Genomic DNA, 27,836 nt, shown 5'->3' on the forward strand with positions numbered 1-27,836 from the left:
CCGCAAATGAAGAGGAGAGCAGGAGGCTTAGACTATGCTCAACACAGATTTATTAGGAAAATAAATAGCATATAAAACAATTTCATGTCACACAGACCTGTTGAATATTGACTTTAGTATATAAGTCTATATTCACAGTAGACCAAGTAATCCTTTTTTTTACTTTTTTTAATGACAAGACAAGCTTATCTATGTATCTATCTATCTATCTATCTATCTATCTATCTATCTATCTATCTATCTATCTATCTATCTATCTATCTATCTATCTATCTATCTATCTATCTATCTATCTATCTATCTATGAGGGTTATAACTTTTTAGCTATTTAAAAAATATATATTTTCTGTATCATAAACTGATGAACTTTTGCAAACAACGAACTTAGTTTTGAACTAAGAATAAGGGCCTTTTTCATTGTTTTTAAGCAAAAGTGCTTGGAACAGGAAATGTATCATAAATGTTAACCGATATATAGTTATAATTTTAAAATATAAAATATATAGATTTTTTTTTTTAACAATCGTACACACGTATTCAAGGTGTAAGGGTAACTTTTACTTGATGGTAACACCACATTACAGTGAAACATTTCTTGAAAACGGTATAAAAGTTTTCAAATGCAAATACTTTATTTTATCTTGTAAATTATGACAAGATTTGAGTGAGTGTGCAGTCATATCTCCTTCACAAGATTTATTGTCTTTGACCTGCACCTTGCATGGTGTGCGTTTGCTTAAGTGTTTTATAAAAGTTTTCTAAATCATATGAAATATGATTATGATCGAATATTCTGATCTAATATGATTTCTGACACCGACTGAGTCTGGTTTCTCCTAAGATGCCCTGATGGAGTTCTGGTTCCTTGCCACTGTCGCCTTTGAATTGGCTAGCTCAGTTGGGGATACTAAAATTTCAACTAAATATCCAAATAAATGTAATTACTAATCTAAATAAACTATATCAACTAAATGACTGATCTGCCCAGATTGTCACTAGCCTATATGCTAATTAAAATGAGCTGATGACATCCCCGTTTTCTCCATAGACAGTAAAATAAATGGACAGAGCTATCCCATTGACTTCAACGGCGGAAAGTGAGGTCAGTAAGGAGCAGTCACTTCCTGATGGCTGAGCGAACTGCGCAGGTTCAGACTGAGCTTGAGGACGTAGATGTGACTTGAGCCTCCTGTCTGACAGCTGTAGGTCTTCTAGTAGTTGTGGAAAGTGAAATCTGAATCACGTTGTTTAAATGTTTTGTCCCGTTGCTTTTGGCTCACTATGGGCTTCTCCCCATTCTTCTCCCTTGACTTTATCAGACTTTATGTCTCCACGTCCCCCCGACTGTCTCATAGACAGTAAAAGATTGCCTGCGAGCGTCTCCTCAGGTCTATACGGTAATTTCTCAACTGTGCGACAGAGTCGCGTTGGTTATGACGCAATCGTTAGCCTATTTTTACAAAAACAGCTTCTACGGGGCGATAGTGTATATACAAGGTAATGGAGCCCTTTATGCATTGTCGTGTTTCTTTAGAAATAAACAATGGACAAATGGAGTCTTTAAACGCCTCAAATGTAAAGTTATTCACTGTCAAAGTGACTCAAAAATGAATGGGAGTCAATGGGATGCTAACAGCAGGTGATGGCTTGGTTAGCAATGGCCGCCCCTATGGGTGGAACGCTTTCCGAGCGCTAGATTACCCTCTTGGTTTTCTCCAGAGCGGCTCTACAGCCAAATCAAATTCTGTTGCATTATTTTCCTGTTAACACTGTGAAGCTGCTTTGAAACAATTGGCATTAAAAAGCGCAATATATAAAAAAGGTCCCTTGACTTGAGTTGACTTGAAACCAACATTGAAAACAAAGGATGACTACATTTCTAAGAATTTGGCACTAGATTTTTAAATACTTCTGCCAATTTCTTCATCATTGGCACTTTATCATTGATTCAGACGTTCGTAATGTAGGCTAGGCATTAAAAACAAATGAGCGTATGAAACCATTTTCTCTCAGAAATGTCTAAACGTCACAAATAGGCTATATTACACAGAAACGGCAAAAACACATTGAATTAAATATAAAAAATTTCATGAGAAAAAAAAAGATAGGCTATGGCCTGATGCTGATATTTCTGATTTGTCAATTATTAGTGGACCATGTTCATAGCTATATGTGATAAACTACACCTGTGGTCACTCAGCTAATGACTTCATGCATCTGAAATCACACCAGTCAACGTAAGGCAAAACAACAGCTCAGAAAAGAGAAGTTAGTTCCGCGAAAATCTCCAGCATTGTTTGTTGGATAGCACTTTTTTTAATCGAATGTACTGCCATTCAGACACTTTCAACTGGTTTTCCAAGCCACTGTATAGATTGTTCCCGGCTGAACATCAAGAGAGTTGGACGGGCACGCACACTTGCGCACGGGCAGCATTACTCTTTTCTGTCTCCCTTTTTCTTCCGCCTGCCCCCACCTTCTTTTAGAAAGAATGTGTCTCTCGGCACCCAGGACCCAATCCTGCGTTTGAAGTATCACCGTCAGAGCTCTCCTTCCATCTTTCCCTCCCCTCCCCTGTCGTGTCTGTCTATCTGTCAGCCGGACTCATCTCCACCCCCTGCAGCTGTGAGCGGGAAACAGACTGGTCCTTTGTGTCCCTCTGTTCCTGCCGTCCCTCGTCTTTTACCGCCGTGATCACACCTGCCACCTGCGCAGGGCACCACTCACCTTTCATCCTGCTCTCTCTCCTCTTTTTCTCTTACTAAAGCTCTGTCAGTGTGGAATGACCGGACAGGGCAGTGCCTGGCTTCTCTCACAAACTCTATTGTTGAGCACTTTTCTAAACCGGCATGCGCTGTGGCCGGGAAGTTTGGCTAAGCCGCTTGAAGCCGTGCATTACACTGATTTGAACATTACACCGGCGTGTGTTTAAACCATGAAATCACAGCAGAGTGTCTTATTGCTTTTCTCATATTGCTATTGCTGCCTCTGAGACCCACATAGGATGTTTGCATCTGTAGACGACATTAGGTCTGTTTTAGTGAATTTCTTTGACACCAGTCACAGTTTTATGTCGGCTTAGCAGAGATACCGAATGTTTGGAGGCTTCGACAACTCCCTCTTCTTGGTCCATAAATATAACTGAATGATCAGATTTAGCACTCTTATGGAAAATGATAATCTGACTAATTTTTAAATGGTCAAAAAATCAACATCAAATCAGCATATGACTTTCTGTTACAAAATAGGTCATCGATCCCATATCCTCTGTATTTTTGTTTCAGGCATTTTGGAGACACAAGTGAATAGAGAAATAAATCATATATCAATATTATTATGAGATATGAGATATTCTTATGGAAATATTCCCAATTATTTCTCCCATTATTATTACACATGTTCCCCAATGATTAATGCAAATTAGTGCGCACGCACGCACGCGCACAAACACACACACACACACACACACACACACACACACACACACACACACACACACACACACACACACACACACACACACACACACACACACACACACACACACAATGTTTTAAAAGATGTCTTTAGCCTTTATTTGATTAAGAACACTAAAAACAGTAATATTCTATTTGAATCTGTTTTAAAATACAATTTATTCCTGTGATCAGAGCTGAACTTTCAGCATCATTACTCCAATCTTCACACGATCCTTCAGAAATCATTCTAATATGATGCTGCCTAACAGTTCAATGGAGAGTGTGATTTGTTTCTTTGAACAGAATTTATTTCAAATAGAAATCTTCTATTTATAATCTAACTATCGCTTTTGATTATCTATTTTATGGTTGCTGAATAAAAGTATTCATATCTTTCAAAAAATATACTACTGAACCCCAACTTTCGCAAATAAATTATATTAATTTATCTTTTAAACTTTGAACGTGTACGTATCCAATCAGAATTTATAGTCAGATCCATATGTTTTCAAAATCTCATTAAACGGCAGAATAGAATAGAAAAAGTATTTTTGTAGGATGTTGAGGAGAGAGAAATATAGACGTAGAGGAAGCTGCAGCTGGACTTCATCTTTCTTTATTAAAACAAAAAAGATGGGATGAAAGTGTATTTGAGATAGAAGTTGTGAGGGGAGGATTGGGCCTCGGGCCTCGGGTCCAGTCCGTGTGGGGATGTGTAGAGGTCATAGATTCACCTGTTTCCTCTCACACTACTGGAGCTCTTTGTTTCTCGGATAAAAGCTGAACGCTTGTAAGGTTTTATGAGATTGTGCAGCTAGACAATGATGAAACGATGGAAAATGATTCATTAATTAAAAGTTAAATTCAAAGTCAACATAAAACATTGAAACATTATGAAATGCAGCCAAATTTACTTCTGTAATGTTACGTTTGATGGGATTAGAACATAAAATGAGAAATGTTTTTATTTTACAGTGTCATTGTTACACATTGTAGTTACTCTAGTAAAAGATATGGATATTCATGCAACTCTAAACAAACCCCTTATCCTAAGTACATGTGGTTAATAACTATTACTCTGAATTTAAATGTCTAATTACACTTTAACTAGCACACCTGAAAATAAAGTATAACCAAAATGTATGTGCGACTTGATTTTTTGGGAATTTATTGGATTGAGCAAAGTTACAATATCAGTGGCTCTAAAGTGTCTGTTCAGACAGAATGAATTAACCACATAACTTGATATTTACACTTTTAGAAAAAAAATAGCAAAATGTGTACCTTTAGGAGCACAACAGCTTAACATTTGGGCCCTTAAAATGACATTTCTGTATACTCCTAACAGGTACATATTGCTACTCCATAAGGGTGAGACAAGCTGTTGTACCCCTAAAGGTACAATATTTGCACATTTTTTCTGAAAGAGAGTAGAAAAATCAGGTTACATTTTATTTTAAAGTGTCTACACTGTAGAATTTTTTTTTTTACTGCTTGTTCAAATTGTTTAATTAAAATGAGCTAAAGCAACACAATTGCTATACATTTTGTCCTAACTTAATTTGATTGTGTTCAGTCTACTTGAATATAAGTCAAATTGACGTTTACTTAATCCGTTTGTGTTACATGAATGATTTGTGTTGCATTAACTGAAACGGGGCGGGGCTTGTTAGTTACCAGCATGCTTTGCATATGGCTAAATCAAGAGAGTAAATGCTGTTATTTTAAATGTAAAAGTGTTATTTTATGTATTTTTGAGAAAGGTGAGAAAATGGGAGACTTGATTGTGTTTAATATAGTTTAATATTCAATTGTGTTGGAATGATTAGAACTATTTAAATTACAACGGTTTACCGTTGTGGAGAAGAGGAGCATTTGCTTAGGCTGTGGACTAACACAACATAACTGCTGAATGAGATTTTAATGCTTAGCATTTAGGATGCTAATGTTTGCTATTGCTAGCTAAGAGTTTGTCAACTCGCTAGTGCAGTGTTATAATTCCGTTGTGTAATATAAAAAACATGAACTTGAAGTGGATGAATGAATATGTAAATTGAATGTCTGAATCATGACAGGGGGCCATAAAAAATTCACGTTGAGGCTACTTAATTGTATTAATTCCAAGATGTTGAAGTTAATGAGCAAATTATATTTGTTTAACTTCATGTGGGACCGAAGTACACAATTAAAGGGTTACTTCAGCGATTAGCATATGGCTTTGTATCAGTAGAAACCCTGGAGTATATTCAAATTATTGTGCTTTCCCCCCTCATATCTCACTGAGACAAGAGATTTATGCATTTTATTTCTGGAAAAATTCCTCCTATGATGCAAATTGACGATTTTTGCATCATAGGAGGAATGTTTGCCCAAAGGCTAAAGACTACAGCCAGCAGAGGGAGCCATTTCCGCATGTTTTGAACTCGCGCATGGGGGATGGGAGATAACACTCAGCTTGCAGGGAGAGCTCAGCTGGCAGGCACTCATTTAAACGGAGCTATGGTGTGCAATGTAAGTCTTTTAACTTCTCAAATTAATTTCTATGAAAGTTAAGCTTGTAAAGGCATGAACTGAAACGTGCCAGACTGAACTCGCGTTGTGAATGTATGCCGCGAGATGCGAGTGTAGTCGCGATTACCTCAGCTCTCATCACTCCTGCAGTTAGTGCTCAGTGCTGTGATACTCGCGCGGTGACTCACTCCTTATATTGAACAGACACGTTCAGTTTTTAATTGTAGTGTCTCCTCTAACTCAGTCACAGTAATGAAGTTGGTGGTGTTGGGGAATGGCACAGGGCAGCGAAGCATTCTGGGAATTGTAGTCTTTCATCCCCATGGGACAAAAACACATTTTCTGTCTTTTCTCAGTCTAGAAAGCACCAAATTCAAAAATAATTTCACATTTCTACTGCATTGATGACCCAGTTTAAATACAGATTCATCTTCCCAGCGCTGAAGTACCCCTTTAAATCATGTAAATCCAGCACACTTTTTTTTTTCAGTGTACCGTGTAATGACACAAATAAGTAGCAAGCTCAATAATTAACTAATGTACTTACTACCGGTTTAGGGATAGTTGCATGTAATTATGTAAATATGTTTTTTTTTACTATATTAAGTTCATGTAACATGTGTAACAAGACACTAAAATAAATAAAATCCCATGTTTTTGTTGGTCAAACGCCATCCATTAAAACTCAACAATATTTTACCGTAAATGTGTGTCACATGGAAGCAAGCCAAAGAGGGAAATATTTACATTTTGATTAAAAACTGATGATTATATTATAGATGATTTAGGTAAACTGGTGTCATTTCTATTACAATATGGAGCACTGTATTGACCAATCAGCAAGCAGGACCAGGATGCTTTATATCCGTTTCATAATTATGTAAATAACACAGTTGTTCAATGCGAGAGGACGCAGGTAATAAGGGGAATATTTTTTAGCTGGCCCGAGTCAGGTGCAACAATGTAACCTTTCAAAAACACCCCTTTCATGTAGTTGCACAGCTTGAGGTTTTCTGACAGAGTGTGTGTGTGTGTGTGTGTGTGTGCGTGTCATGGAGTGCGGACAGTGAGGGCGGTGTCTCTGTCACCGTGGTGATTTATGAGCGTGCTCAGTTGCAAGCTGCACAGTGCAGGATATTGTTCTCTGACACTGACGGGTCTCTCTGCAGGCTGTCAGGACGTGCGCGCGTGTGTGTGTGCAGGGGCTGCAGGTGAGCCCGGCCCGGCACAATCAATCAACGGCGGGTCAGTGCGGTCCCGGGGCCCGAGACCACCTCACACTCGCCTCTATTGTCGGCTCTCTATCGCTAATGAACACTGGCCAAGTTGGACTCTTTGTTCGGTGCTGGAGTCTTCTCGAGCTTTCTTGAGCTCTTTGCCTGGGCTTTGAGAAACTGTCATTGAACTCTTCAGCATGGAGCGCGTGTGTGTGTGTGTGCTCCAACCCTCCACCTCCACCTCCCCCCACACCCTCACATACACCTCTTTCTCTGTCTCAGCTTTCATTGTGCACCACATCAGGATACAGTACTGCTGCTGGATTCCGGTTTCAAACAGAATTTAAGCTCCGGTCTGGTCAACAGCTAAACCGCAGCTTTGGCAGGAGCTGTACTGTATGCTCTAGATGAAGCTGTGATGGAGCGGCATCACCCATAACGACCCTCTCTCCTTCACCAATCAGCTTGCGCTGGAAATCTAGACAAACCTCAGCGCGTGTGCACGTGCGCGCTTATTCATGTCAAATGTCTGACATTTGGCTCAGTGTCAAAATCAAGTTGAAATGAAAAGTTGTTTCTTGGAGGTATGAGAGGCCGCGCTATTTTGTGAATATAACGTGGCTGGAACGCTGACCAATCAGCATCCAGGACCTAAATTATGCTGGTTTTATTTGATGTGAGTTTTATAGTAAAGATGATAAAATATGCTTTGACACCTAAAGACAAAACTTTATGCCACTATACTAAGTTGTGGGTGGTTGCTAGGGTGTTGCTAGGTGGTTATTTTCTGGTCCAAGTCAGAAAGAGCCCACTGATTCGCTGATATCTCCGTCTGTATGGCTTAGATCTCTTTGTCAGTGTAAGGTTATGGGATTTAAAGGTGTCATGAACTGGCTTTTTTCTTTTTTTATACTGTTGTCTGAGGTCAACTAATGACGTTTGTGTGGTTTTTACATTCAAAAACATCATAACTAATATGTAATAGGCTATTTTCTACACTGGTTTTGAGGCTCTCTCCTGAACACTGGGTTTTGTTGGCCATAGAGACTTAGAGGTAAAAGCCCCCGGCTAGGATTGGATAAGATTTGCATATTTAATGAGCTTAGACCTCAGTTCAGTTCACATGAGGGATCTCATCCACCTAGCCTGACAAGCCAGACCCACATCAAGATGTTTGGTCTGGAAACTCACCATTGACAGCTCAATCCGAGGGGCGGGATAAACGGTTGTCTTTCAAACTCCCTCTGCACGTGATAGGATAGCGCTACAACCAACCAAAGCAACGAAGGTGAAGCAGAGCTTGTTGATAGATTAAACATTCACCGTATCCGGTCGGCTAAACTCCGAACACATCTTCCCTTTTTAAGAATGACTTCAGTGCCGTTCTTTGTTCTTTTCTCAGAGAAAAGCTGAACTCCAAGTCTTCCAGAGTCGCGGTCAAAGCTGATTCGAAAGACCGCCGTTCGCTAGCTTCTGTGTTTACTAGAAGCACACAAACGCAACTCGGCCTTCGTCATTATGGCCCCGCCCACCGACTCTATACACGATGTGATTGGCCCAGCAAGAGTTAGGCCAATACAGCTCAGAAGGGTATTGAGAGTTGCTAGACGACACTTGCGGGCAGATTAAATTTGCTGCCGCTAGCGTGCGTCTAGATTTCTAGGCTATCATCCACCCACAATTGATTGGAATATTATTTTTGTATTACTTGGCCCGCCCGATCAGTGGATATAAGCGCGAACCGCGAGCACGCCCAGATCAAGAAAGGAATATTATTTCACTATTTGAGATTCACCACTTGCCGACGGACTTACGTTTTGGTAGCCCGTCTGGAAAACACATACCCCCGGGACTACTATTACATGTTTTACTCACATAAGTGTGTTGCACCATTCCTGTTGGATCCAATATAGAAGCACAACATTGTGTCTACAAATCCACCGCCACTTGTTTACAACGATTCCGCAGTGAAATAAAGCGAACACATGTACATGTCTTTCCCACATGAGCTGAAACTACATTAAAAATAAAGTTCAACCACACAATAATATCAGGATCCAAAGGAAGCTTTTGCAGCGACTGTGTTCTTCCACAACCAGAAATAGTGCAATATCTTGCTATCTTCCTCGGCATGTTTATTGCTGCTTGCTAACGCGATCCGAACAGCTCCTTGAGTCGGTGGGCGGGTCTACTGAATGGGCCTGGTGTCTATAAAAGCTTTTCTTTGACTAACAGGGACGTTTTTTAGCTCTGAAACTTACAGGATAATCTTATATTACCATGACCTTTTATATATCAAAACCTCAAGGGAAAGTTGATTTCTCAATTCATCACCCCTTATAAAAACTCATAATTTAGATTTCTTAGAAAAGTGTCAGAATATCCTTCATCAAAAAACCACGAACGAAAGTTTCGAGTCAGAACGATTTTTTATTGTTTTTGAAAGAAGTTCTTTTGCCCAGGCTGCATTTATTTGATGAAAAATACAATAAAACAGTAGTATTGTGACATTATTCCAATTTAAAATAACAATTTTCCATGTCAATATATTGTAAAGTGTAATGTCCTGAGATCAAAGCTGAATTTTCAGCATCATTACACCAGTCTTTAGCATCACATGATCCTTCAGAAATCATTCTAATCATCTCATGGCTGTTCAACAAACATTTATGATTATTATGCTGGAAACAGTTACACTGCCAATGAAACAATTTTATCCAGGTTTTTTTTTATTTGTGATGATGATGATGATGATGATGATGATGATGATGATGATGATGATGATGATGATGATGATGATGATGACTAGAAAGTAAAAAAATAAAAAAAATAAAAAAACAAAGAAATCTTGTTAACGCTTTATTTTAGGGTTCAGTTCTCGCTATTAACTAGTTGGTTATTAGCATGCATATTACTAGGATATTGGCTATTTGTTCTTATAAAGCACATATTAATGCCTTATTATGCATGACCATAATATGATACAATATTTTACTGAGGCAGTAGTTGAAGTTGTAGTTAATTGTGAGAACTGGAATGTGACTAAAATGTCTTTACTGTCACTTTTGATTAGGTTACTGCTTCCATGATGAATAAAAGTATTCATTTCTCTAAAAAAAATCGTTCTTTCCCCAAACTATATATAAAAAATAATAATTAATAATTCCAAAATCATCTAGCAGCATGCGTGATTATGCCCCTACTGTCCATGTGTAATAAAATACCCTCGCTTTAGTCTGACCCAAACAGATGTGCTGACAGATGTTATCACGTTCTGTAATTACAAACAGATGAACTATAGCAGTAGTAACGTGTGACAATGAAAAGCACAAGAACGCAGCCATTCTAGAAATGTTTCTGTTCAGCATTCACACATGCCCTTGACTTTCACAAAGGCCATTTTGACAGCATTTTGTCTGCGAATGTGTGAGAATGAGCGTTTCACAGGGTTTCCCACCCAACGGTGCAGAAGACTAACCACAAACACAGAGTGCGTGCCATTGTGAGGCTCCGGGCGCTCTAAGCATCAGTGCTAACAGACATTGTCTTGGTTTCCCTCCAGTGTGTATTTTCAGAATGATTATTGTACAGCATGTACAATATGTCTACGTTATCATGGAGACGAGAATGGCTCTTGTTATTTTGGCGCAGGAAATGGCCCTTTGGTGACCAGTGATGACCTCATGAGGGAGGCGATGACCTCAGGCTGGCCTCTGCCAGCGTCTTGGGTTTGGCTGAGAATGGGATCCTGGGCATGATGTGGAAGTCCTGTATAGAAGCACCTCAGGTAAGGCTGGCCTATAATAATATAGTGTTGTGTATGTTATTAGGAATGAAGGAGTGCTGCTTATCGAGATATTTCCCACAGTTTTTGTCACAGAGCTACAAAATAGCGCACTAATGATAAACTCTGGCACTGTATGCAGTGAGCAAAGCCATTACTAACAGTTGTGTAATGACATGATTTGTTTGGGAATATATCCACTTTTTTATCGCTCACATAGTCCAGCAGACGGTCAGTAGTGCACGCACGGACAGCGTGATATTGCCCTCTTGTGGTCATAACATGAAAACTCAGGAAAGAGAGGATCTACAGGTGGATTATTATTTTATTTTTTTTACACTTTGACCCAGTTGTTCAAAAGTATTAGGGTTTCGGATTTGATCAAATTTTGAAAATGAATTGTTAAAAAAAAATCTGATCCCACAGCAGAAGAGTTGATTTCAGAAACAAAAATGTTTAAAATATCTTGTTATTTATACTATTCTTATAAATAAGAATAGTTGCTTAGAATATTTTCGTTTACATGGTAAAAAGCTTCTTTTCAGATCGAAGTTGCAAAAATAAAGTTAATTTGAATAAGGGTGGGTCGCCTACAGTGGCGCCTCAAGCTGCAGGGTTGCCGAATGACCAAAGAAACGATATCCGCAAGATGGTAGAAAAGTGGACATTTCTCGTCTTTACCCCCCACTGCAACTTATACTAACGACGGAAATAAGCGCAGTTACAATAGCGAAATATGTGGGAGAGCGTTGCTATAATGTGACTATATTATATTGCAATAGGTTGCCCTTCAAAGTTAATGTGGCAACAAAACTAGTTAGCAAATCATTTGTAATTGAAATAATTTAATGACAAAATCTGTGTTATGGTTACACTTAAAATAGTTAGAAAATAGATGAGAGATGATAAAAACGTCATGCTGTGTATAATTAATAAAATGTTATAGGGATAGAAAGAGAAACAAAAAGAGAGAAAAGAGGAGAAGGCCCTCAAGAAAAAAAGAGCCATAAAAGAGACAGAGCAACAGTTACAATCTTCTTTTAGCTCTTCCTTGACCATGTGACACATTCAAACTGACCAATCAGACCCAACTTCCCCCACTGTACTACAGGTGTGCCTTACGTTGGTGTACAGGCCTTCAGCATCTCTTTGTCTTTAGTAATTCCGAATGACCCTTGTGAAAAGAGAGAGGGGGTTTAAAACAGTATCACAAATGTTTTATTCCATTTTAGATGTCTTTGATTATTTCAATTCTGCATTTGCCTCACCCCCCAAAATGTTTTGCCATAAGAACATATAGCCGTTTATGGCCTGGTTTCAGACAGGGCTTTAAATCAGGATTATGCTTTAGGTTAGTCAGGACATTTGAGTAACTTTTATAAATGTGCCTTAGAAAAAAAACGTGTGCATCTTGAGACAAAACAATGACACTGACATATTTTAAGATCTGTCAGTGCAAATTGCTTTCAGTTAAAACCGCACAAACATACACTGTAGTCCAATAGGGTCTGGGACTAGCTTAAGGCTTCTGTGGGGTATAAATTTTAACTAAAATCTTAAAGGGATAGTCATCCACCCAAAAATGAAAATTCTGTCATTTGCTCACCTTTAAGAATTTCTTTATTCTACTGAACAGAAACTTTCCAAGATGGACCCCATTGACTTCCATATATATATATATATATATATGTATGTGTTGAACAGAAGAAAACTATTTATACAGGTTTAGAACAACTTGAGGGTGAATAAAGATTTTTTTCCTCTCTCTCTTTAAAGATTTATTTAAAGTTATTTTAGATTAATTAATTAATAACTTAGATGCCTAATAAATAAGATGCCTAATGGCCTGAACATTTAGAAATAGAATTGCTTTACTTTGCAAAGACAAATAAATCAGATCACCGGTCAGGTTAGACACCTTGTTTATTTACGGACTGAAAATGTTTCACCAGCAAAATCTGTCACATTTACCCTTGACATACAAAAATCAATCTCATCCATGTCATTTGCTGTGGAACTGAAGTACATCATTTACAAAAAAAATAAAAATCATACCAAAATGTGAGAACCCAATAGAAAATCTGCAATCATCTCCGTCAACCATTTCAGCACCTAATGTTCCATTTTTGTGTTTAGGACGGGAAAGATCTATCTCTGTCTGTTTTTTTGTTTTGTTTTTTTAAACAATAAGTGCAATATTTTTCAGGTGAGATTGCTATGAGGGATTGTGGAAGCAATTTAAATTCAAACAAGACTCCAAAAACTGCAAATGTGTATGAAAAAGAACCGGTTTGCTGGACTGTGATAATGAAGACTGCATCTGACATTCAGCAACTTAAAACAAAAAAGAAGATTCTGCATCAGAAAACACACAAAACCCTCTTCCACAAATCACACACACATTCAGCAACACAAAACAACATGCACATCCTGCAAAAATCACTTTTAATTCACACAAAGGCACCAACATGCTGTTCACAGAATGCTGCATGTCGTGTGTGAGTGTATGTGCGCTGTTGATCTGCCAGTCCGGTCTGAGTGAGGGTGACTGTTTGGAGGGTGGTGACCGTTGATGTTTGAGATTTACAAGGCGTCCAGAAGGCTGTCGATGCGGGTGACCAGCTCTTGCCTCTTGCCTGCCAGGGTTTTATCCGAGTCGATGTAGGCGTCCTTCTTCACCTTTCCGGCCACCAGCCGCTCGGCTTCCTGACAGGATCGGCACACCAGATCCTTCAGCTGGCCGTCCAGCTTCTGTATCTCACCAACCTGTGGGAGGAGAAATGGTAACTGTTTAGAAGCAGTTGAAGCATTTTGAAATGAGATAAACAGCTTCTGAAGAGATGGCCTACTTTTTCAGCCAGATCGGAGCCCTCTGCCTTGAGACGGGCTTGTAATGCAGTGATGTCATTGGTGAGGGTGCGGTGTTCGGCCTCCAGAGTCTTGCGGCCGCTGTTTAGCGCTCCGGTATCCCGCGATTGCTTGTAGCGGTTCACAACTTCATCCATGTGGCGGTACAGACCTAGACGCTTGTTCACCAGAGTCAAGACCTGCTCTGTGATGGAGGCCACCTTCATTCGCACCTCTGCTGCTGGATCCTAGCAAAGGACATGAGGGAACAGGCGGCTTGGTTAAAAATCGGACGCCTTTAGTCATTCCAACAATACTGTGTGCTCCAGGCGCACCTTGGTGATGGAGAAGTCGAGGCGCACGTAAATGATGACTGTGAAAAAGAGGATGTAGAACGCTCCCACCACTAACAATGGCTCCTGCAGCATCAGGATCTTATTGAAGTTGTAGTGAACCTAATGAGAAAGACACAGAGGGTTTACACTAAGCACACTTGTGAGGGCACTGCATGCCAAGTGTGGAAAGTGCCGAAAAAGCCGTCTGGAGACACTTTGATTCCACTGGACAAATTTGAGGAAGGTTTGCTGAGCAGAACTGCCATCAATAATGGCAAAGGAACCATGTTTACACACAGACTGTGAAATTACAGTGCAACTGCTCTAGTTATTGTTTAGAAAATGACAACTGAAAGAATAGAAATATTTAAAAACACTACTACCGTTTGATGATTTAAAAACAAAAGTAGGTTTTTGAATAGCATAATATAATGTAAAATAAATTTAAAAAGAGATTAAGACATTAAAGAACGTAAAAAAAAATACATTATTTTTTAATTAACTTAAATATAATAAAAACAAAACAATTGTGCTTACTGGACAATAAAAAGTGAGGTACCTTTTAATTTATTAATGTAATTAAATGTATCAGTTAAATATTTATCATGTGTTACATTTATATAAAGCATTTTACATTTTAAACTTTAAACAATTTTAAAGGTCTATTTTGTCAGGTGTTTGTCATTTGTGTGTTTATTAGTGATTTTTTTAATTAGTAATTTAATTACCTTTTGTTTCAGAGCCACTCTTAGACTTCCAACTAGACCAGACTCTAAAATATGAAACTTTACATTTTTCCATATTTTCTAGGGGTGTAATGGTACACAAATCTGACGGTTCGGTAAGTACCTCGGTTTTGAAGTCCCGGTTCGGTACAGCAGTTTCAGAAAATTGCTTTTTATTTATTTTTATTCAACAGTGGTGTATATACTGAAAAAAACTGTCCGTCCTTAAATCAATTAAATTATAACTAAAGGTTTCTTAAAGATAATGCTGTAAACTATATAGGGAGCCCTTAATACTTAGGCAACACATTGTAATAATAAAGGTTAACAACAGAGCCCAACTATTATCAACAATTCAGTTATTTATTTTAAGATATAATAATCAACACTCATAAGCTCATGTATTTTGCGTACGTGGGTTTTTGTTGTAGGTGGCTATTGTAGATGGCTATAAAAAAAAAAGTGTGTACTGTGCTAATTAATAGTGATCGACCGATATTGATTTTTTTATAACCGATACCGATTATTTGGGTGTTTATGTGCCGATAACCCGATATATGGAACCGATATTTATTTATTGTGTTATTTCTGTTTTTTTACAATTACAGCTACAGCACTTAACTGCGCTTTTTAAACACTGTAATTTTTGCGGTTTCACTCCCTTACATACAGAACAAAAGACATTTACATCAATAAATAGTCTGAAAAAATGTGCTTTTTTTTAATACAGCGCAGTCCTTTTAACATTAATGCTGTTTCAACTTTTTATTTATAAATGCAGCCATATTAACAACAGGCAAAATACATATATAAAGTCTAATATTTTCAAATGGAGAACATAAATGAGAGTTGAATCTATCAAATCCCCATAACTAAATATAAGCATTCATTTTTTTTAACAACAGTTTTAAAAGGTTTATACGTGTTTAATAGACTAAAGATTGAATATTCTCTGGAATTATAATAGCTATGATGTATTTGTGGGTTTGTTTCTTTTTCTTATCTCATCTAGTACGATATCAAAATTAATGTTTGTGTATGTCTATGAAATGCTGACGACAGCGCTGTTTTCATCTCTGCGTTTAACTTACACATCTCGCGGAGATAGGCCTAATAATACATTTTCACGGAGCTGTAATTAATTAGATATTTATTATATAAATGTTATATAGCAGACGTTAATATAACTAGGAGTTTTAAACGAGTCGGTCTTACATACGGTGACTATCCTATGCTGGAGCAGCAACTCCATGAGAGAATGCGACAGAGCATAAACAACACAGAGAGAAATAAGTTTAGCGCTTTCCAACATGCTCTCATTCATGGTGGCCTAATAATTCATTTTCACGGAGCTGTAATTAATAAGATGTTTATTATATAAATGTCATATTGCAGACGTTAATATAATTTAAGGAGTTTTAAACGAGTCGGACTTGTTTAGCCTACGGTAACGTTAGCATGCTAGAGCAACAACTCGGTGAGTGAACGGCTGAATGCAACTGAGCATAAACACACAGAAAGAAAGAAATTTGGTGCTTTTACTTCCAACATGCTCTCATTCATGGCTGTTTTGTTTCATTCATGTGAAGTTACCTCTTTATTGTGACATAACGGATTACCTGATGACTCTGTCAGTGAGTCATCTCTACGGTGCCAAGTTTAAACTATATAATATAATCTCATAACATCTTATTTGTGCATCTCAATTGTGCATTGATTGACTGTCAAACAAAGTTTATTAATTAAGGGATGCAGGTTATTTTACCTTTAAACACCGTTGTTGACTCATCTCCCCTCAGACAGTCCGTTAATGGCGTGCTTGTATGCAATTCTCAAAACGTCCACAAGATGGCGTCATTTATCGGGAAATCCGATATTACAAAACCAATACCCGATTATGAAAAAATGCTTAAATATCGGGAATCCGATATATCGGTCGATCACTACTAATTAATTGAGACTTCTTACAGCTCTTACAGGTTGTTGGCCTTGTTTGTTTCGTTGCTTCTATTGCTCTCCCCTTTTTTGTAAGTCGCTTTGGGTAAAAGCGTCTGCTAAATGATTAAATGTAATGTAAATAAGCTTCACATAAGGCAGTTTTTGCATTAAAAATGTAACTAATGTTTTCTCTCCAATTTGTTGAAATTTAAATAATTTGTACACGACTCAAATCATGACAGATTTATTTAAACATACATTAAATAATCCAGACATCATTAACAGGTTAAGATGAATATATAGGCTAATATAGCTGCATATTGTTAGCGATAGAGTTTGTTTCTCTTGCAAACTAAGCTGTGGACACTGAATGACTTGCCTGAGGTAAATGATGCTACGGGACATTGTTCTCAAGCTGTTTTGTCTTTCCGCGGTTGAAACAGATTGAGCGATTTCATGACATATGATACACTTCAGTTGTAATGTATCCTCAACATACCTTAAGAGATATTAATTCATGTTTATTCTTTAGGAAGAGATGATCGCGTTCACTCGTGTGCCGCGCCACCGTTTGAACTGAAGCGCCTATACAGTGATCTCTCACGTCACATTATAGAGCATCAAAACGGCATTTATCGTTCGAATTTCATGATAACATGCACCGAATTCCTTATATGTTCGTGTGGGAACTCGGATTGAAGTATGTTCTTAAAACCAACAAGCCGACACCGAACCGAAAGCCCTGTTCCAAAAACGGTTCGGTACGAATACGTGTACTGTTACACCCTTAATATTTTATCAGCACTGCTGTAAAGAGCATCAGTATAAGATGATAGGAGAGTATTGTACATTAGGAACCTCAATGAAGGCAATGCTTTACAGCCGTTCTGTATCCTTTCAAGAGCTTTAATGCCATTTAAAATGACTAAAATGAAGTCTGAGATTACCACAACGTCCTGAATGTGCTGCTCCACCAGATTGTTCTTGGTGGCCACCAGCACAGGTCTGCCAAAGGTGTCCAGGTAAGTGTAATGCAGCTCATCCTGACTGCGGGCGATGGGGTAGGGAGTGTCCATGTGGATATTTCTAGGAGACCAAAGTAGTAGTTAAAGGGAGAGTTCACTCAGAAATTAAAGTTAAAGGGTAATGACATCAGATGTAGCTTAAGTGTTTAAGTGTTAAGTGCTTAACCGCAAGAGGAGTTAAACTTTGTGTTGAATACAGAAGGCGGTCTGGCGAAGCTAGATATTTTACTGTATGTGGTAAATATGGATTTCTTCTTACACAAACCTTTTGTTTAGCTTCAGAAGGCCTTTATAAACCCCCAGAGTTGTGTGGATTACTTTTAAAATGGATGGATGCACTTTTTTGGGCTTAATTTTGGATTAGCCTGATTTTGTTCGTCTGAAAGAGGAATGTCATATACACCTAGCATGACTTGAGGGTGAGTAAATCATGGGAATCATGAATCTAATTATCCTTTTTTGGTGAACTATCCCTTTAATAGATTGTTGTCAGGGCAATTATGTAGTTCATATTTATACAACCTGTAAGTGTAAGTCACAAAATGAAGCTTTGTTTGCAAGTAAACACAATTTAGCTTGAGACGTGATGTATATCAGATGCTCACCTGGCTCCTTCAGGAAGGATCAGTTTCACAGTTAGCTGGTCAATAACCTGGTCATCATAGACATGATCGACCAGACGCATCTTCAGGGCATACTGGTCTCCTAAAGAACAAATGGATGCGTAACATTATAATGACTTTAAATAAAAAGAAAATGTTTCTAATGTGGTTAATTCTAAACCAGACACACACCCAGATTGTAGAGATATTCGTAGCTGGGAAGATTATAACCAATCATGTAATGTGTTTTCCAGCCACCGAACAGCGGGAAACGGGGACGGATTTCAACCTCTACAGAATCATCTAGAACTTGGAGGTGAGAAGTGGAGATGTTTCCAATCTCGTCGCGGTAGTACACGTCCTGAGCAGAGGCTGGAAGGATGGTCTGAAGGAAGACAAAATAAATACATTTAAGAACACCAAGCCAAAATGAATCTTTTAATAGTTCCTAGAAATATTGGCGGAAGTATCCGGATTTTGCCTTGTCTGCACTGCAGGAACTTGGAACGTTTTTAGTTCTAGGAACTCTTTTTGAGAGAACTAATTTAGGTCCTACTTCAGAGTACGCTGATTGGCCGAACGCATGAGAAATACTGGCACCCGCTATTTTAAAATAGTTGTGTACACACATTATAGACTATATATTGACTCCAGAAACTAACTCTATAAACATGGAAAACAGTGATAGATGGACCCATCAACGAAAAAAGAGAGAGAGAAAAAAACAGTAAACGCTAATACTTTTCTATCTAATAGCATATTAGACAGGACTGTTAGTCCTATCGTAAAGTAATGAAGACGGAATATGTAGAAGCTGTGAGCTCAGGCTCTAGCGTTCTCAGGGCTGTCAAAAAGGTCTGCCTCAGCATCAAAATAAAATTCACAACAACAAGCGTGGCTTATGTCACTTCAGAGTTCCTACTGGCGGTGCGAATGCAGTACTAACAGCCCTAGGGGAACCTTTAGTTCTCTGTGAACCACCCTGGTGACTAGTTCTGGAACTAAAGTCAAAAGTATAATTTACTTTTCACGCACATGCGAGGGTCAGCGCAAATTTCGTCATCAGAAGAGTACTTGGGTTGTACAGCATTATTTACATGGGATGTAACCCATGATGAGAGATTGCTCAAAACCGTATGCGTCGACATACAAGTCAAAAGTAGTATAATTTGCAAGGCTGTGTGTTTGACTGTGCATATATGCTTCAGTATGCATAAAGAAAACGAAATATACTTTCGGCTAAAGCACCTAGACCTACCTGGTGCAAAATCCACTATGGTTGTCAAGATTTTTCTACTTCAACCGGTTTAGGCTTTAAATGTAAGCTAAATTTGAATGCAAAGCCAAATATAAGTTATACTTCATATCCCTAATCAAAATAAAGTTCTTTCAAGTTGCCTACTGGAACGTCACCTTCAGCTGAGCCATTGTGTTGGAGCAGCTGTCATTAAAATGAGTATTAAAAATAATAATAAAAAGAGTGTTAAGACACCTTGAAGGATTTGACTGAGGAAATGCCGCTATCAGACTGTCTCTGGTAGTCATAGCGGGAGAAGGGTCCCTTCAGGTAGGCACCGGTGTGTCTCAGATCAATGGTTTCTTCCACGGCGATGTTGCCCCAGTGAGAGACCTCGATGGTTCGAGTGATGCTGCTGATGGTGAGGAAGGGTGTGTTGTTCTCATAGTGGATCTTCATGGCATCCTACAAACCAGAAGTTTTTAAAAGGTTAAACGCCACTGCTCAAAGTAGAGGTCCACACATACACATCCTTTTTGCCAATTCATCGGCACCAATAACTGATTTCTGGAACTATCGGTTATCAGCAATAATCCACACCCATCGTTTTTCCTGGCTGCATCTGTTGCAGGAGCAGCTGAGAAGGGTCTCCATTCATTACACAGAACAAGAGCGGTCTCTAGAGGCTAAATAAAAGCTAGCACTGCCACCTCATGCTGTTTGTAGACCTGTTATGCAACACGGAAAATAATATATCAGATGCAGTTTTAAAACTTTGACAATGAAAAGGTAGATATACCACACACAACAAACCGGTTGTCATTTTAAAATTATATATTTTGTCTAGATGCTGCTTTAGTAGCCGACATTAACAGTTTGAAGGCCTACCTAGCAATTAGAACAATGTGTCTAAAATAGATGCAAATCTGAAATAAATGTTTAAATGTCATGCATGTGATGGTCTATTTGCATTAGTTTATATAAGCTGGGCATATTTAAGCATTCGTTAGCCAGCTAAGTTGGATATTTAAAGATAATTTGAGAATGCCAGTTTTACGGGGGTTCTAGAGGATGATAACCACCCTCAAAAGCAAGCACCCGTAGTTGAAAATGTAATATTTTGGCTAAGAAGATCTGGCAGATCAGAAGATTTGCTCCGATTGATTGGGTGCCAATCGTTATCAGCTGATAATGGCTTTATATCGTTTATTTGATGACAACTCGCAAGAATAAAATTCGCTGTACTACGTTCACTGTACTGACAGTTCTACCAGGTGTATGAAAAAGACTCACGACTTTTAACATCAATGATGATGCTGAAAATTCAGCTGACACCACAGGAATAAATTATTCTTAAATATATTAAAATAAAAAGCATTTTCACAATATTACTGTATTTTTGCTCAAATAAATGCAGCCTTGGTGAGCAATAGACTTCTTTCAAAAACATTAGAAAAATCTGAATGACCCCAAACTTTATATAGTGCATGTAAAAACAAAACTGAAAAACTCACAGGACTACGTCATAATTACCAAATAAAGACAATACTATCATGTAAACACACTGTGTGAAGTATATTTTACTATACAACAGAAGGACTATTGTGGTCAGTCACCTGGCTGAAGGGAGGAACATCTTTGAATGGTCCGTACTCAATGGCCTCGTCGCTCTTGGCGGGGTTGCCCAGTTTGGAATAGCTCTCCACGGTTTTGGAGGCCAGTCGGACGCGGGTGGTCTGGGAGCGGGTGGGGTATGGGGAGTACAGGTAATGGTTCCCCTGGAAGACCACCAGCTGTCGCTCGGCCTGGGTGATCTGGGTGGGGAAAGGCTTCAGCACGTGACTGAACACCGTCTCAACCTTCACCCGCAGTTTAGCACCCGGAGCGAGAGAGGACGGTAACTGTGCCTCAAAGAATTTACCACTGCAGGAGGGAAAGCAAGCAAGATGGAGCTGTAAATCATATACACACATCTCCAAGAGAAAAAAAATCCTATATACACAAAGAAAAAACGAATCATTTAAAAAATATATTTAAATTAAATTTCTGGCATGCAGAACATGTTATAATCACTATGAAATAAAATATTAAACAATTCCTATTTATTGCAGTATCCTCTTCCAGCAAAATTTCATGACCTGTTTACTGGTACAAGGGCGGGACAACCTGTCACTCACATGAGATCGACCAATAGGAGTCCACAACCATCCAACTTAACTTCCTATGGTCGAAAAGTCTCGTACAACATTTTTTTTTTCTGGCCCGAGAAGCATTTCACTCAGATATTCGTCACAATAAGGCAGAAAAGATGATAGCAACTTCAGTTTCATAACCCAAAAAATGAAAATTGTCATCACTTACTAACCCCCAAAAGTTTTTCTTCTGTTGAACATAGAAGAAATTTGAAAGAATGTCAGTAACCAGACAGTTGATGGACTTCATCGACTTCCATAGCAGAAAAAAAAAAACTTGGAATTCAATGGCTACCATCAACTGTCTGGCTATCGACATTCTTTCAAATATCTTTTGTGTTCAACAGAAGAGGAAAGAAACTAATACAGGTTTGGAACAACTATGGGGTTAGTAAGTAATGACATTTTTGGGGTGAACTATCCCTTTAATACTTTTCCCAGTGTTTACCTTTGTCCATGGATAGTTTTTTCTTTCAGCTCTAGGCTTTCATCCTCATCTTCCTCCCCCTTTACCTGGTGAAGATAAAAAAAAAACTTCAGTTATAACCAGAAACCTCTTAATATGCAGTCTAAAGTAAAAAAAAAAAAAAATCCATGACCCTAAAAAAGCATTCGTTAGAAAGCATTCAACCCTCTGAAGCTTACAAACAAGCCGTCTGCTTACATATCAGTCTTCTACCTAAAAATGAACACACAACTGCTTATGTACACATTTAAGCACTAGACACTAAAATGTTTATATGAAAAGAAGAACTGGATTCATGTTTTGCATAATATCGCTGCAGTGATACATCACGGAAGTGAACTGTGCATCCAGAACCTACGTGTCACACTGACAGAGCAAGGCGGAAGTGCGCTGCACAACCACCGCTAATGCTAACTAACTAACGTTACTAGATAAAACACTTCAATAATGCCATGTGCATTACAGTACAATTCAACTCAGTTATTTATCGGAACCAACATTACACCTTAACTACGTTGTTTGAGATAAACAATGTTAAAGATGTGCGCAAATCTACAAATCAAACTGAATTGTGTGGCTAGCTTAGGCTACAGTAAATGAAAAGTTGCACTCCCTATTGTCTCTATACCAAAAATACGTTTCAGAAATGATTTAAGCATCATTTAATAAGCACGAATCAGTCAGAAATGAATAAGTTACAATTAAAACGAGAACCAATGAGTCTTAAGTGATACTAACAAAGAGCCTCCAGCATCACTCACTCCTGTCTCCTTGCAGATTTATGTTTAATTTCATTTACTCACGGATGCCCCGATGAAGGCCAGATGCGGCGCGAGCTCGGGCTCCAGCGCGAGAATGAAGCTGTGCACCCGCGAAGCTCCGTGGTTCGCGAGCTGAATCTCGGCTGTGATCTTCCCGAGGTGAGTGCTCAGATCCAGCGTGCGCTTCACGTCCTCATTCACCAGCCCGTCCGCACTAACCGACGCGCAGAACAAGCACGAGATCAGCACAAAACTCACCGCTCCGGCGCTCCACATTGTCTTGCGTGTATATGTAATGATTTGGAGTTTAATAAATGTAATAAGTCCTATCTAATGAAGTGTTTGCGCGTGCAGTGAGGCCTCGCGCTGCAAAAGCTGCTCCTGAAGGATGACGCTTCATTCATTCCCTCACGAGTGACGTCACCAACATGGCGGACAAAGAACCCACCTTTCACAGAGACAATACTGCACAGTTATTAATGGAACTTTTTTTTATCATGTAGTCTTGTATTCAAGTGCTAGTACAGACATTAATAATGTTGCAAAATATTTATATTACTAATATATTTTGTTCTTTTGAACTTTCTATTCGTTAAAAGTATATTTCCACAAAAATCTTCCTGCGGATCAAATCAGCATATTAGAATGATTATAGATGAATCATGTTACTGCTAAAAATTTAGCTTTGCTATTACAAGAATAAATTACATTTAATTAAACTAGAAAACAGTAAACTATTAATACTTTTATTTACTTTTGTATTTCTGTTTAATGTATCTTGATCAAAATAAATGGAGCTTTGAGCATTTAAACTTCTTTAAAAAAAAAAAAAGTTTGTGTGTGTACACCTATACACTGATCAGATATTGTGTTTGTCCCTATTTAGCTGCCAAAACAGCCTTTGACCCGTCAAGGCATGACTCGACCCCTGAAGGTGTGCTGTGGTATCTGGCACCAATATGTTAGTAGCAGATCCTTTAAAACCTTGTAAGTCACGAGGTGTGGCCTTCATGGATCAGACTTGTTTGTTCAGCAAATCCCACTGATCCTCAATGAGATTTAGATCTGGGGAATTTGGAGGTCAGGCGCATTTTCCTGCTGAAAGAGGCCGCAACCATAAGGGAATACCGATTCCATAAAAGGGTGTACATGATCTGCAACAATGCTTAGGTACACTGCCTCTGGCGGCTTGGCTTCTTCCCATAGTGCATCCTGGTGCCATGTGTTCCCCAGGTAAGCGACACACACGCAGCCGGCGATCCACGTAATGTAAAAGAAAATGTGATTTATCAGACCAGGCTACCTTCTTCCATTGCTCCGTGGTCCAGTTCTGATGCTCATGTGCCCACTGTTGGTGCTTTCGGCAGTGGACAGGGGTCAGCATGGGCACCTTGACTTGTCTGTGGTTATGCAGCCTCATACACTTTCTATCAGAACCAGCATTAACTTCTTGAGCAATTTGAGCTACAGTAGTTTGTCTGTTTGATCTGACCACACAGGCCAGCCTTCGCTCCTCATGTGCATCAATGAGCCTTGGCCACGCATGACCCTGTGGCCGGATCTCCAATGTTCCTTCCTTGGAGCACTTTTGATAGATACTGACCACTGCAGACCGGGAACAGCCCACAAGAGCTGCAGTTTTGAAGATGCTCTGACCCAGTCATCTAGCCATCACAATTTGGCCCTTGTCAAACACATTCAAATCCTTACGCTTGCCCATTTTTCCTACTTCTAACACATCAACTTTGAGGACAAAATGTATCAAAGTCACATTTTAAAAAGGGGTCAAATATTTTTTCTTATCATACAAAAACAATTATGTTCAGTCACTGTTAGTTTATTGAAACAATAGACAGATAGTGTCCATTCCAAAATGATTTTTGCCGATACAACTGGGATGATATGAAAAATAGGCCTATTAACTTCTTGTCATATACCATTTTATGAACCAAGACCCAAAAAATGGCCATTTCTACATTCTTTCAGAACAATACTAACTTAATCCCATCACAAATTACAATGAACAAACGTTAAGGTCAACACTTTAAAGTTCAACATTTTATGAAAATGTTTAAATTGGTCTAAGAACATTTAATAGTCAACATACAAAATCAGCCAATTGAAAGTGCTATCAAGAAACATCGACACTTACAAAGCCAACAGACGATATTTACCATTACAAAACCCTAAACAGAACGTTATTCAATCACAACATGAACATACTAAGAACAGCTCATCTCACTGTTTGAGAATAAAGAGGAATGCTTCAGATGTTTTGGATGTTATATGTCTGTTGAATGTTTAGTGTGTCTCGCAGCATTAGGTCCCGTAGTCGCCACAGAGCGTCAGCCATGGTCTTGTGAGCTCCCTTGCTCTTCAGCCAATGAGAGGGCAGACGGCTCTCCTGCTCTTTTGTGAGCCGCACATCTTTCCTGCGAGCTGGGGTCAAACACAGAAAATATTTGAAGATTGCTAGTGTAGTTAACCAAGCGTTGGTTTTAAAATTTAAGGAGGGACTTGTTAACAATAGCATTTTTCTAATATTATTAATAGTTTTCTAATATCTTTGAGTGAATTCTGATTAAATATTGTTACTTACTCTATCGTTTAAAAGACAGTAAAAACATGTTGCAAAAGATTTTCAGTTCTTCACACTTTCTAAACATCAAATAAACTTAAATGTATCTCCTTTTCTGCAAAAATAAGAAGCAGCACAACTGTTTTTAACATTGCTAATAATCAGAAATGTTTCTTGGGCAGCAGATCATCATATCAGAATGATTTCTGAAGGATCATGTGACACTGGAGATAGACTGTTGTATTTATGATGCTGAAAAATCAGCTTTGATCACAGGAATAAGTTACATTTTAAAATATATTCAAATAGAAAACAAGCTATTTCAAACTGCAGTATTATTCAACAAAATTATAGTTATACAGTGTATAATTTTTTACTGTATGATGCTCAAATTACTGTAGAATTGGTGTGCATAAGAGATTTTCAAATAATCCTAACCCCAACTATTTTGAACAGTAATGTAAATGTTTGTTTCATTTATAAACAATAATAGTTAATAAACCAATAATACAATAAAATCCTACTACTAATAATAATCTTGTTATTGTGTTTTATATTATATACCGGTATATTATATTTGATCATCCATTGCCTGGGTAAATCTCACTCATATTTTGCACTCATATTTTCTTTATGCAAAATGTATTAATTCTTTTTTCGTTAACACTTTACAATAAGGTCTCATTTGTTAACATTAGTTAAAGGGATATTTCACCCACAAATGAAAATTCTCACCTATAAGTCATTCTAGGTGTATATGACATTCTTCTTTCAGACAAATACAATCAGAGTTATATTAAAAAAGTCCTGGTTCTTCCGAGCTTAATATAGGCAGTGAATGGTAGTTTCTGTCTCTGTCTGTTATTGAAGTCCATAAAAGTGCATCTGAATGTTACTGAACTGACACGTGCATTAACTAATATTATTACATGACTCTGTTGAATACTTGATTCTGATTGGTCATTCACTCCACCTCGATTAGAACCGGTAAAAACTGATAACACAGGGTAACTGCTCATCAGGGTAAATTAAGTCTTTACACTTGCTAGGAACACTTTTTCCTCATGGATTTTTTTGCCTTTGGTGAGCTAATAAAATATTAAAACTCAAATCAATATTTTGTGCACACAATATTGATTTTGTCACGCCAGGTCCTGATCACCCTGTCTGTGGTTATTCTCAGATAACAACCGTCTGGATGTACACTATCCCTTACTTAAAAGATTAGTTCACTTCAAAATGAAAATTTCCTGATTATTTACTCATCCAAGATGTCTTTCTTTCTTCAGTCGAAAATAAATTAAATCTTTTGAGGAAAACATTCCAGGATTTTTCTCCATATAATAGACTTCAATTGCAACCAAGGGATTGAAGGTCCAAATCAATGCAGTATAAAAGGAAGGGCTTCAGAGGCTCTGCACGACCCCAGACGAGGAATAGGGTCTTATCTAGACAAACCATCAGCCATTTTCTAAAATGCATCTTGGTTGCAATCGAAGTCTAATTAGAGAAAAATCCTGGAATCTTTTCCCCAAAAAACGTAATTTCTTTTCAACTGAAGAAAGAAAGACATGTACATCTCGGAAGAGATATGGGGGTAAGTAAAATATCAGGACATTTTCATTTTGAAGTACACTAATCCTTTAACAGATACAGCTTTTGATATTAAAAAGGTTTTTAGTACATTTTAAGATTAACATCAACAAAGATTAATAAATGCTGTAGACGTATTTTTCATTGTTAGTTCATGTTAGCATAATGTTGAGCATTAAATCTGCCTTTTTACTCACCAGAGAGTGTTTGGTCCCATTTGCTGACAGTAGTGGACTCAGCACTGAGTCCTTCTATATACCTCAGGTAGGCCTCTGAATGTAGCAGTCGCTGGGGTTTGGGTGGAGGAGCCACAAATATGGGGGTGGAGGGCTGCTGCAGAGAGGGCTGCCCCTGTCCCGGGTAGGGTGGTGGGGCCTGTTGGCCCGAGCTCATCACACCCATCTACAGAAACACAAAGATTCAGAACAACTGGTGTTGTTTTTTGTTGCCAGAAGTAAAATTGCACAAACGTGGGACTCTTCAAAATCAGCATTACCTGAGTCCCATAAGTGCTTCCGGTTGATCCTGGGGCCATTCCATTCATACCTGTGAAAGAGGTATCGGCAT

General features: G+C 38.4%; 2 protein-coding genes and 1 long non-coding RNA gene across 8 annotated transcripts in view; 1 reads left to right on the top strand and 2 right to left on the bottom strand.

Moving 5' to 3' along the window:
• Positions 1 to 11,142, top strand: part of LOC137058865 (uncharacterized) — a 254,194-nt gene extending 243,052 nt beyond the window's left edge. For both annotated transcript variants that reach the window (XR_010900870.1, XR_010900871.1), the window contains one exon: positions 10,838 to 11,142. This is a non-coding gene — a long non-coding RNA (uncharacterized lncRNA). The remainder of the gene's footprint in view (positions 1 to 10,837) is intronic.
• Positions 11,143 to 12,875: 1,733 nt separating this feature from the next.
• On the bottom strand, positions 12,876 to 23,520 carry rpn1 (ribophorin I). The gene is made up of 10 exons (XM_067431501.1): positions 23,141 to 23,520; positions 22,320 to 22,384; positions 21,296 to 21,602; positions 19,935 to 20,144; positions 18,635 to 18,827; positions 18,446 to 18,545; positions 17,763 to 17,901; positions 14,153 to 14,272; positions 13,820 to 14,065; positions 12,876 to 13,736 (listed from the first exon to the last, which is right to left on the bottom strand). Exons 1-10 carry the CDS (start codon positions 23,372 to 23,374, stop codon positions 13,554 to 13,556), a joined length of 1,797 nt encoding a protein of 598 aa, XP_067287602.1. The 5' UTR covers positions 23,375 to 23,520; the 3' UTR covers positions 12,876 to 13,553.
• A 1,394-nt stretch (positions 23,521 to 24,914) lies between these two features.
• The window catches only part of pbrm1 (polybromo 1), a 39,503-nt gene continuing 36,581 nt past the window's right edge, over positions 24,915 to 27,836 (bottom strand). For all 5 annotated transcript variants that reach the window (XM_067431353.1, XM_067431356.1, XM_067431354.1 and 2 more), the window contains 3 exons: positions 27,766 to 27,815; positions 27,467 to 27,671; positions 24,915 to 25,537 (listed from right to left, as the gene is read on the bottom strand). In XM_067431353.1, the coding sequence (XP_067287454.1) occupies positions 25,365 to 25,537; positions 27,467 to 27,671; positions 27,766 to 27,815 (428 nt within the window). In that variant the 3' untranslated portion in view covers positions 24,915 to 25,364. The remainder of the gene's footprint in view (positions 25,538 to 27,466; positions 27,672 to 27,765; positions 27,816 to 27,836) is intronic.

This window comes from Pseudorasbora parva, chromosome 22, assembly GCF_024679245.1.
Source record: "Pseudorasbora parva isolate DD20220531a chromosome 22, ASM2467924v1, whole genome shotgun sequence".
NCBI lineage: Eukaryota > Metazoa > Chordata > Actinopteri > Cypriniformes > Gobionidae > Pseudorasbora > Pseudorasbora parva.